This window comes from Ascaphus truei, chromosome 2 (genome assembly GCF_040206685.1).
Source record: "Ascaphus truei isolate aAscTru1 chromosome 2, aAscTru1.hap1, whole genome shotgun sequence".
NCBI lineage: Eukaryota > Metazoa > Chordata > Amphibia > Anura > Ascaphidae > Ascaphus > Ascaphus truei.
In genome coordinates, this window is record NC_134484.1 from 286,244,937 (window position 1) to 286,257,645 (window position 12,709).

At 42.5% G+C, this 12,709-nt stretch overlaps 1 protein-coding gene across 1 annotated transcript in view; it reads right to left on the reverse strand.

The window, feature by feature from the left end:
- Window positions 1–544: 544 nt before the first annotated feature.
- FYCO1 (FYVE and coiled-coil domain autophagy adaptor 1) overlaps window positions 545–12,709 on the reverse strand; it is a 778,329-nt gene continuing 766,164 nt past the window's right edge. Inside the window, exon 15 of the mRNA XM_075588587.1 lies at window positions 545–2,899. Coding sequence (XP_075444702.1) covers window positions 2,824–2,899 — 76 coding nt within the window. The 3' untranslated portion in view covers window positions 545–2,823. The remainder of the gene's footprint in view (window positions 2,900–12,709) is intronic.

Here is a 12,709-nt window from a genome sequence, read left to right on the forward strand (position 1 = left end):
TGACGGCTCTGTAGGGAACCGGCTGCAGACCCATTGGATGGGAGCGGTCACGTGACCGCTCCTCCGCTTCCCCTTACTAACTGACAGCACTTTCCAGTGAACTGGACGGCTACTGCCGTTTTTTTCTGGCGCGCACAATTGGCGACTTCAGCGCTGAGAATTCAAGCACACATGCCGAATACCACACTTTGCCCTTTCCTGCATATGCCGAACCTAGAAACATGGCGAAATGTAAAAAAAACACGCTTCTCGCCAACACATTGGCGGGATGCTGCCGCCTAGCAAATCTCCTGGCGAAAATTTCAAATTTCGCCACTCAAGGAAGCCTCTGTGCATACGGGAAGCAAATTCTGCCGAATACATGCCGAATGGCATGTATTCGGACGACTCTGCATAGGCCCCTATGTCTTGTCTTGGCTCATATGTTGTGCCTACTTACAAGATGTAAGTTGTATTCAAGCGGTTTTGACACACAATGGTCTCTGCTAAGGATGTTTTTCTCCACTCTGTGATGCGGTCTCCAATTCTCAGCTCAGCAACCAAGTGTATGTGAAAAAAATGATACCATAGTGCAGACCAGTACAATAATAAAACTAGACTTTATAAGGTTTAAAAATGGACACTTACAATAAAAACATATAGTTTAAGCATTTTTCACAATCATTGTGATCAGGGAGAGAAGAGTGTGTTAACTTCAGGCTCACCCGCCTCCTCCGATGTGACTTGGTGTATTTCGTCTCTCTCTGGGACTGTATGTCTCCGGCGGTGGACTGCGTCTTTCCAGGCTGTATCCCCCCGTGGGCTATCAGACTCCCCTTCAGCTGTTATTCGCAGGTACTGCACTTGGAGCTGCCTCTCGGGTGGATGATCCTGCCTCTCTCTCCGCTGGTGCGTCTCTTCCGCTCCGTCCCGATTTGTCACTTCCGGGCGCGGCTAGGTGAGTTTCTGTATGGCAATCTCGCCTCTCTCCTCTCTCCTCTCTCCTCTCAGAACGGCTCCCACTCTACGCGTTTCACCAGAAAAGGGTGTGTGGCTTCCTAAGGAGTGTCACAGGAGGAGGCGGGTGAGCCTGAAGTTAACACACTCTTCTCTCCCTGATCACAATGATTGTGAAAAATGCTTAAACTATATGTTTTTATTGTAAGTGTCCATTTTTAAACCTTATAAAGTCTAGTTTTATTATTGTACTGGTCTGCACTATGGTATCATTTTTTTCACATACACTTGGTTGCTGAGCTGAGAATTGGAGACCGCATCACAGAGTGGAGAAAAACATCCTTAGCAGAGACCATTGTGTGTCAAAACCGCTTGAATACAACTTACATCTTGTAAGTAGGCACAACATATGAGCCAAGACAAGACATAGAGTTTTACACTAAATTAAAACTGTCTACACTTAGATTGTTTTTTTGTCTTTTTGTTCTATTTCCCTCCATGCTCCCCCTGGATTACAACGAAAGTGACGATTTGTGGGACTAGTGAAACCAGTCCCTACCAGCTGGGTCTGAGCAGGGGGTTTGAACTTTTTTTATTATTATTTGCACGTTATTTAAGCACATTATCATTGTTGAAAAATCAATAGATTTTATCAAGAAACTCACTATAAAGCTTAAGTGTACACTAATAGAGTTAGCGCCGTTTCTTTCACCTTCACTTAGCAAATTATCTTATCTGTCAGGTTTCAAAGGACATAATGAAGTCCTGAGATCTTTCCTGACCAACAGACCCAAAGGTGACACAAAGGACATTCCTTGCACTACCACTTCAGATTAAATTATGTATGATAACTCATATCTGATGCAACCCCCAATAATATCAAATATAAATAAAAAAAGGGCAAAAGTATACAATAATAATGATATTAAATGCGACAAGATATCTGCATTGAAAATATCTAACTATGTGCTTCCCTTGCAAGATTAAAAGTGGGACTCTCAAAAACAGGTGTCAATGTGTATCAAAATCATCTGAACACAAGGACACGGTTAACATTAACCTAGTGTTTACAGGGAGACAGTTATGAGGTATTTTATACTCTCAAATTGATTTTGGATTAAAATGATTCTCTGTCAGAGAATCAGCCATAGAACTGTCACTCGGCAAGAGTGAGGAGTGGAAGATGAGACACATCCACAAAAGGTTGGCACTTTTGTCTGTTTTTATGTCAAAGAAAAAAATAATGTCTTTAAAAGTAGGGGTTTGAGGATCCCTAAGGCAGAGGAGTGCTATATCTGTAGCACATGCATTTTTATATTTCCTATCCTCACAGCCTCATAAGTAGACTAGTAGTGTTCATTGGTAATGCACAGGTTTTCTGTTGTTCTTCTTTTTATTTTGTAAAACTGTCTGCATTTATATTTGTATTTTTTTGGAATCTTGATTTTCTATGACAAGCATTTTTAGTAATATTAAATCTCTAATTGAATTAAGTACCTACAGTATTTCAAGTGATTGACCGTACTTTTTGACACGTTTTGGTAAATTGGGTTCTGTTTTAATTACATATTTTTGAAGTACAATGGGACCTAGGACTCCTGAAGTAGTAAACCCTTAAATTAATCCTGGTAGTGGCAGTGTAATTGGGTGTAGCGTGATGTTTTTGCGGTGTTAGTGCTCATTTTTAGTGCCCTATGGGGAGGAAAGTGAGTCGGCTGTATAGCTGGTTATTATTAACCCCTTTCACATACACAGACAAGCACATGGATAGTATGTACGTAACAAAGTGCTTTGGGCAAAAATATATAGTGTTGTAACAGAATTGCTTACATATAAACGTGTAATAGTGTCTCTTATAAAGTTGAATATAAACCAAAGCCATGAACATTAAGGAGAATCACTTCCATCATAGACCACAGGTTGCTCAACAGCCAAGTGATAAAACACTCTTTTAGAAATAAACCTGTAGAGAAAAAAAGAAAAAAAGAAACAAAGTTATACATCTTATTGTAAAACCCAATGAATAACCCCAAATATTTAGTAAGAATTGTACTGTATTTCCAACCAAATAGTCAGATTATCCATCCCTTTATTAATCGTGTGGCTCTTCTCTAGACTTTTTCTAGTTCCATAATGTTTTTCTTATGGAGTGGTACCCAAAACTGTGCTCCAAATTCAAAGTGGGGTCTTAATAATGCTTTATACGTGGCATATTTATGCTTATTCCCCTTCTATCTATACTCTTTTTAAAGCAAGATAAGATCTTATTAACCTTTGCAACTATTGCATGACATTGGACACTATTGCTAAGCTTGTTGTCTATCCATCAAGGATTCACCTATTTCTTCCCTATTTAATTTGTAAGTCGCCTGCTTATTCTGGTTTCCGAAATGCATAACCTTTGTATTCAATTTGTATTAAATATTAAATCTGTATCAAACCTCATCTGCCATTTACCTGTCATCAGCAAAGATGGATCCTTTGCTCTCTATTCCAACCTCAAGGCAATTAATAAACAAGTTAAAAAGAAGCAGTACCAGTACCGATCCCTGAGATACGTCACTTACACTGGCGACACACTTTATTCGAGCTCGGCTAGTCCCACGAATTGCGGGTATACTCAGGTGTATTGAGGTTTGTGACTGTTTTCTGCCCGAGTGCATTGCGTTATTTTCCAGGCAGGGATTGAAGCATTTTATTACCGCTGGCTGCAATACTGCACAGTATATATATATATATACTGCATTACAATTCATGAATTTTTGCCATCTGGTAGACACGCGAAGCATTGCAGCCTATTAAATCCTAATCATTATCATTTAACAGATCAGCCGCCCGTCAGCCAGGCATGAACCATGGCTGGGAAGGCAAACGCAACGGGGCTTGTCAGAGGTGAGGAGCGGCGCATTCCAGGTATCTGCCAGGTACATACTGGGTATTTGCTCGAATAAAGTGTGTCGCAGCAGTACAACTTTAACACAACCTTAAAAGGTTCCATTTATGTATACACACAAAGGGGGAGCAAAAAGAGAGAAAACAAAGACTAAATTATTAACAAAATAATACTTTATATGGCAAATAATGAAAAACATATAACTTTCACATTAAAAGAAAAAGGTCTAATAGATCTAGTGGTCTGAGTACACACAAAGAGCATCAAGCTCTATACTGAGAATCCCCGCATTCTAAAAGTGTCCATAGATGTTGAAGGGAAAAAAAGGGTTTAGCTGCAGAGATTAAATATAGCTACCAGCCTTAACTTTCAGTCGGCGTCTTCGTGGTGTACTCTACTAGCAGCTTCCGGGTATCCATCGTCACATGTATCCCGTCGCTGCCTTAACCTCACCACACAACGCGTTTCATGTCGACTTGACACTTCTTCAGTGGGTTGGTATTAGGATCCTCATTTAAGTATATGTTATACAGGTGTTTTACTTGATGAAATCATTGGAGGAGAGGCTTAAATAGTACCCTCCCCCCCTTTGCAAATCATACTCCTTGAGAAAGACCAGTTGTTGGTTGAAATGGTTCCTTTCTTTTTTGTGGACCGTATCTGTTTTATGTAGATCAATAAACATTATTTTAATCTTTGCCAGAAGCGGGAGGACTGCTGATCTTTTTTTACCTTCTTTTGTTCCTCATTTAAGTACCCTGGCTTAAACATATATTAGCCAAGCGGGATCCTACCGCATGAATTGATTGTAAGCCGTCCAATTAGCTGCCTAGCAACTATAAACAAAATACTAACATACTAATCTAAGAGCCCTAAAACACGGGCGCAGTATAGTACTATAAAAACACACATGCTAACAAACAAAATTATATTAAAAAATTGTGTGTGACGAGCACGCGCATGTTACGTGAAACTTCTTTGACTTTTGTCACAGAAACTGTATTTGTGTTGGTGATGTTTTTAATTAAAAATCAAAATACAATTTCATTGACAAAATGCAAATAAATTTCACATATAACGCGCGTGCTCGGCACATATCCCCTATATTAGCTATTTGCACTAACTGTGAATTCCTCGTGTGTGTGTAATAGTGTGTGTGTGTGAATATGTGTGTGTGTGCGTGTGTAACAGTCTGTGAAAGTGTGTGTCTGTGTGTGTTTGTGAGTGACAGTGTGTGTGTGACAGTGTGTGTGTGTGTGTGACTATGTGAAAGTGTGTGTGACATTGTGTGTGACACAGGGGGTGTGGGTGGTCTGCACTCATGCGCGATGCGTTGCCAAGCTCCAGAGGCCTCTGCACATGCGTGCCGGAGACCTCTGCTTCTGCTTGAGTGATGCCAGCTGCTTCTGCGCATGCTTGGCATCCGTCAGCGGTGCCATCACTACTGTGCATACATGGCATATGTGAACGGTGCAAGACAGTATGGCTACTTCTGCGCATGTGCTGCGTGTTGAAGTTGAGGTGGCGTTCGCTGCTGCGCATGCGTAGTATGCGCAAGCGATGCCAGCTGCTTCTGCGAATGCGTGGCATCCGTCAGCGGCACCATCACTACAGAAAATGCGCGGCATATGCGAACAGCGCCAGAAAGTTATGTGGCCGCGGACGAATGTGGGCATGGAGGTAAGTGTTGGCCTCATCTGCCAGCACTGACGTCACTTGTGACTTCCAATGGTGCCGCGCATGCTCGTGTACACACCTCACATCCGTTCCCCTTTGTAAGGAATCCACTCCTGGCTTTGATAATAGCTTTTGCAGACTTCTGCAGTTGCAAAAGTTTCCTCTGGCAATCAATGGCACATGTGCTGCTTCTCATTGCAGCTTCTGCCCTGTGCTACATCATTGGAGGAATACTCACACACCCTCCTCCTGTGATTGGATCTCCGCCCTTTATATTCTGGGCGTTGGCACTGAAACAGTGCCGAGCATAATCTCCTACCTGGGACGTTACTGTCTCTGCCACAAACCGCCCCAGGCCTCTCTCCTAGCGTTCTTACTTTCCAAGTTCCTGAGTATCCAGAGGCCTGTTCTTTCTCCTGTGCTGAAGCGTGTTGCCAGCACCGGTACCTGCTGCATTCCCTCCTAGCAGTGGCTACCCTTCCTTTCCTGCGGCCTACTGCTATCCCCTTGCAGTGGCCTGCCTTGGACTTCTGCGCTGAAGCGTTGGTTCTCCCCGACGCTGCCCTGCGGTGAACTTCGGCCAGCCTGCTGTCTCCTCCTGCTGAGATCGGCATCATGGGCCGAGGCCGCTCCTCGCGCAGAAGCCACTCCCACGCTCACACTCCTAAGCTGAAGCGGGGAACTCCTTTCTGTTTGTTGCCGATTCCTTGCTACGACTACGACCACCCGGATGTCTTCTATCCTGACCCTGCTTCGGCCATCCATTGTCCTGTCTTCTCCTACCCCGACTTTGGCTTCAATAACGATGATGCTGCCTTCTCCAATCCTGACCCTGCAATGTACGACTACGAACTGCGCACTCCAGATCAGTCTGCGTGGACTAAGGTCGGTGATAATGTAACCCCACCTCAGCCCCGCGGTCCGGTCCCGGTTTGTGGCGAGCATCGGCGTAACACCCTTTAGCGTCTCTACGATGCAGGTTGTCCCATCAAAATGTAGTACATGCGTGAGTGACTGTGACATTATCCAGAGGAGCCGCTCGTGCATGCACCTGATATCATTTTCGTTTCACATTTTCACACGGGTGTGTGGGGGGGAGCGCGTCGCTGCCGCATGTCAGCGGACGTGTGGGGGGAGCGGCGGCCATTAGGAGCGGCGCCACATGTGATTTTTAGGTTAGCAGGGTGGGTGGGAGCATGTCAGTGTTGGGGTCGGGCTTAGCCAGAACACAGCCCGGCCTCAACTGCCAGACTTACTTCATGACGTCACATCCGTTTCATTTTCTGTCTCGACAATGCATTTTTGACCCATTACGAATGAGGTGCCACTAAAGAAGTTTCACTTCAAAAAGTGCGAGAAATCATTTAAAAAAATGTATTTAAACAAAAAGGGGAAAAATACAAAAAGAAGGAAAAGAAAAACGAAGAGAAAAAACAAAAGAAAAGAACCTGACATATATTCAAAACTGAACAACACATGAAACTTATAAACATAAAGATAACAACACAAAATACCAGCTACATAAAACATTTAAAAATATATATTAAAAAAAATATATGTGTATAATTTGTCTCTAAAAAATACTATCCAATAATAATAAGTTAAAAGAACAACATTGGATCCATGTGGAAAATGAGCTGCAGATATACAGCATAAACACTGCTCTCATTCTCCTCTTTTTCACCCAAATGTTTCCAATTACTAAAATTGGATACAGTTAAATTACTTGTATCCCTAAAATAGAATCAATTTAATATTGACAAAATGACATATATTTTAATCAATCTTACATACAGATGCAGCGGTCGTTATTTTAAGGCATCAGCGCCGTTTCGTGTGCGCTGCTGTACTTCATGCGGTATTCACGCCACATTCCCGTGTACATGCTGCCCTCACACCACCAGGTTTACCCGCATATACCGCTGTTGATCTGTTTTAATTTAATTTAATGGTTTTGGATTTCTTTGGTTGCAATTATTTGTGTATCCAGGTGGCAGAAATTAATGAATTGTAATGTGTACAGTTCTGTCTGTGCTACTGTGTCAAACCTGGTGAACGGCAATCCTTGCTACCTGTCGCCGCCGGAATACCCGCAAAATTTCCAGCCTGAGCCTGATTTCACGCACAGGTACCAGCAAGCTTGCATGTACCAAAAAGATTTACAGCTTCATCAGCTGTCAACTACAGGTGTAGCAGGCCAGCTATCACCTGTCAACTATAATGCAGACTACGAGCGTGACAGTGGTTCATCTCCACCCATTTGGCAAAGTTTAAAATGAAGGTAAATATAATGTACAGTACAGTATTAAGTTTAAAGCTGCAGTTTAAGCGGCCGTTTAAAAAAAAATATATATATTTTTTAAAAACAATCCATTTCATGTGCATCAATACAATATGCACACAGACAAGTGATTAGCTACAGTAAGCTGCAGATTGGTACTTTCTCCTGGAATCAATCGTTTTGCTCAGGGTTATTTAATTAAATTAAATTCTTGCAGAATTATTGAAAATGTAGTCCTGCAATATGATTGACAGAGCAGTTACTAAAGTAGATACAATTGGTGGACAGCTAGGGAGAAGGCGGGGCTCAAGAGCCAGAGCCTATCAGAAGTTTGTTCTCATCGTACAGATGCACATGTACTGTAGGATATTGCTTGAACCGCTGCTTTAATTCCCAATGACGCGACTTGACGCATGCGCAATACCAGAAATAATAGCATAATTTTTTTCCCCCAGAAAAGAAACTTTGACTGAAAAAGGCAAAAGGAGGGATTTCGATGGGCCTCCAATATCGCTTTTTTAAAACATTGCTTGTGCATTGTTAATCTGATTTACAAATTAAATTCGCCAAAACATTTAGAGTGACAGTGCAATTTTTATTGATTAGGATAGAATAATTGTGAGCTTTATAGAAAACCTTATACTGCTGCGACACACTTTATTCGAGCAAATACCCAGTTTGTACCTGGCAGATACCTGGAATGCGCCGCACCTCACCTCTGACAAGCCCCGTTGCGTTTGCCTTCCCAGCCATGGTTCATGCCTGGCTGACGGGCGGCTGATCTGTTAAATAATAATTATTAGGATTTAATAGGCTGCAATGCTTCGTGTGTCTACCAGATGGCATAAATTCATGAATTGTAATGCAGTATATATATATACTGTGCAGTATTGCAGCCAGCGGGAATAAAATGCTTCAATCCCTGCCTGGAAAATAACGCAATGCACTCGGGCAGAAAACAGTCACAAACCTCAATACACCAGAGTATACCTGAATTCGTGGGACTAGCCGAGCTCGAATAAAGTGTGTCGCCAGTGTACAGTATGCTTGCATGTGTACTTAACTCTGCTAAGAAACCCCAAAAATACAAGGGTATATCATTTATTCCATATGTATTATTTATTATTCAATACTTTGAAAACGCATATGCTTGTCATCACATTTAGGCGCATGCATGTATGTCTCATTGAATTGAAATGCATATGCGAATCATCACATTTGGGCGCATGCGTATATGTAATGTGTACTGTACTTTATGAGGTGGGTGGCATACTGTAATTTTTATTTGGGGGTGTGGGTTTCAAAACATTATAATGACCTGTTCAAAAGATTTCTTTGAACTAATAATCATACATACACTCCTCTCCCCCTCCCCCCCCCCCCCACACACACACAACACAAAGTTCAAATGATTCTCATGAATTTAAATAAGGAACCATTTTATTTGTGCAGGATAATCATGGAGCAATGAATAATACAAAAACACAGTAGGTCGCCTCTTCTTCCAAATTTAAAAGCTTGTCTTTATCTTCTTCGTAATGGCTGCATTGCAGTCTGTACAGTAGTTCTTTTGTCACACAGTACAATACTTTTACACATGCCCCCCCCTTCATGTAGTGCTGCAGCTCTGAAAAGAAACAAAAAATAGTGCATTAAAGGCATTGAGTATTTCACAATATTTCACTTTATCTATATTGCACAAACCACTAACTATATACTGTATAACTATAACACATATATATATATATATATATATATATATATATATATATATATATATATATATATATATATATATATATATATATATATATATATATATATATATATATATGAACTACCTAGGCGCAAATATGCAGGGAGAGAGAAAAAAAGAAGAAAAACATCATAGGGCAGTATATCTGAGCAATTTTGGTGTTAGATGGTAATGTATGCACTTACACTTAGTGCAGCAAATATCAGCCTTTAATCCACTCTGGGATTCAGGAACTCTGCTTCCAACGTTGGTCTGTCTCTCTCTGTGGTCTTTGTGTCCTCAGGATCATTGGTTACACAGCAATCACAATGTGTCTGTTACTGGATAGTACCTGGCAGATGGATGGGTCTCGCAGAAGGAATAGGTAGGGAATAAAAAGGAAGAACAGGGATAGTGTAAAACCTTTTTAATAAAATATAACTGTAGGCGGACGCTCACAGAGGTATGCAAGGGAGTCTGGTTATAGTGAAATTAAATAAGCCTTTTATTGCGCATTTTCCTTAACATCAGGAAACCATCCAAACAAGGGGTAAACAAAGCTTCTATTCACTTGGGAGTATTTCTAGTGAAATACTATGCGGTTCACAACTCCCTTAGATAAGCATGTCTCCCAGCCCCAAACATATAGCATGAAATGAACAGATATAAACAGTCTTGTAAATAAAAGTCTTATCTGTTCCTTGTGGTTTGGAGGGAAAATCTTCTCTGTCCCTGGTTGCTACCTTTTCTTCAGGGTTTGTCAGCATTCAGGTTTAGAAGTTTCCCCTGTGTCTTGAAAGCAGCTCTGCTGTTTCTTTTGGCAGGGCTCAAGACAAGTGTCTCCAAGTTCATCTCAGGTGTGAGCTATGGAGTCTCACTTCCTGTCTCAAAAGACAGGCTTTTCTAAGCAATCTAATCAGGCAGGTGGTGTTTGTTAATTGACTACCAGCAGTTAACCACCACACTGCTGGATTGGAGGCACATTACTTGAACAGGGATAACTACCCTGTTACATACCTCCCCTGTTTGTGGGAAGCTCGGGCTTGCCACGGCCAAAGCCCATTCTTCCACTCTCATTCTAGATATCTCTGTGACTTGAATGAGAGTGGATAGAGGAAGAGAACCCTCAATCCTGCTGGGATTGGAGCCCTTTGTCCAGTTTATTCGTGTCTCCTCCTGAAGGTGCTTGAGATCAGCACCCCTCAGTCGCTCGAGGAGGACTTTTTCTAAGTATAGTCTTTTTGCTACGTGCGCGGTCATGAGATTTCCCTCGCGTCGGGTGCTCGTCTTATTGTAGGCATACTGTATGGCAGCAGTTGCAGAGCGTTTAAAAACAGCCCTTTGAGTTTTCCGCTCTTGAAGCTGTCTCTCTGCCCTTTTCCCACTCAATGGGGTTGCTAGTTCAGCCTCTTTGGGGTTAAGTTGCAATTCCACACCCACTTCCAGAGAATGTCCCATCTTTTCAGCTTCATCAGCTAAGGATTCTTCTGGTTTTGATTCAGCACGTGTACCTTCTTTTGTTGCCTGTTGGGTGGCTGAAGGTTTTGCTAGTGCTTGTTTCGGTGGTTCAAATTTTGCAACCTTGTCTTTCAGTTGAGCGGTATTCCCAGCTCTCACTGTACCCTTGTCTTCATGGGTTTTTGAGGCTGTGGGATACTGATGCATAGTCAGGGTCAATACTTGTCCTTGTAGGACTGTAATCTCATCCGCGAGAGATCCCTGTTTTTTGAGTGCGTCTTGCAAGTCTCTTCTCAGGGAATTTATCTGTACGCTTTGCTTTCTCTGAGCTTGCTTCCACATTTTTATTGCATTGTGAAGCACTATGAATTTCTTTGCTCGGGCCACAGTTACTTGTTTTAGTTTCTGGACCTTCTTGTGCTCCCTTTTGTGCTGGGTCACCTGGGTTCTAAGCTTGGCCTCTAGCGATGCTTTGGTGACACTCAGGGTAGCCCTCAGTTTCTCATGCTGCTTTGCGGGGACATACTGGGTCATCAGAGGTTCCTGCAGCACTTGAATTTCTTTAACAGCCTGCAGATTTTCTTCCTGCAGAGTTCGCTGCTTCTCCTTGGCCTTCTCGAGGTGCGTACGCAGAGCTTGCAGTTGGTTCTGCAGTCGGTGCTCTGCTTCAAACTTCTCACCTTCCAAAAGTCTATTTATTTCCTTAAGCTCGTGTAGCTTTTCATTCTTTTCCTTGACTTCGTCTGTCAACTGAAAATTTTCTTCTTTCAGTTTTAAGTTTTCTCTTTTTAATCTTGAATTTTCTCCTTTTTCAGTCTGTACTATGCAGGGCCTCTTTGCAGTCCTCCTTCCATTTACGCACATCTTCTTTGAGAATGACAGTCTCCTGGCGTGAGACATCCTTCTCTAGGGTGAGGGTCTGAAGCTCCTTCTGGGAGACTTGGAGATCTGTATTAAGATTGACAATCGTTTCATTAGAAATGTCCAGCTCCTCAGTGAGACTGTGTAGTTTCTTTCTGGAAACTTCCAGGTCTGTGCGGCAGCTGTTGGTCTCATGATGTGAGGCATCCAGTGCTCTGCGGAGTGTCTGAACCTCTTTCTGAGATACGTCCACCTCTATCTGGACACTGTTGACCTCCTGTTGTGAGGCATTCAGCTCTATGCGAAGAGTGTGAACCTCTTGCTGGAAGACTGTCATCTGCTTCAGTGCCTCCTCATACTTCCGCTTTAGCATAGCCACCATTTTATCAGATTGGCTCTGCTTTTCATCCATGGTGGAAATAGTAGCATTTGCAGTATCTAGCTCAGTCTTGAGATCGTCCAATTCTGTCCTGGCTAAAGAGTAAATTGTGAGCACATCTTTTTGTAGCCTCACGTTATTTTTCTGTAGCTCTGTGTAACCATCTTCCTTTTGTTTCAATTGTTCACGGAGCATATCACAGTCATGCCTGGCATTTTTCAGGGCATTTTCAGGGCTGGTCAAGGGATCGTAAATCACTGGTTCGGCTCCACTTCCCTGGGATGGTTGGTTGAGGGTTCCTCACTGTTGGCACCGGACAGACACTTCTTTGGGGTACACGACTTCTGCCTTGGGCCCTCTGGATATTCGGTTAACCGTGGGACGAATTCTCAATTTTCTCTAGGCTGCAGGGCAACTCGGTCCCCCTTTTCCTCCACAGGATCTGCGGACGTGTCTGTTCCTTCCACAGTAAGTGAAGAACCGCTTTTC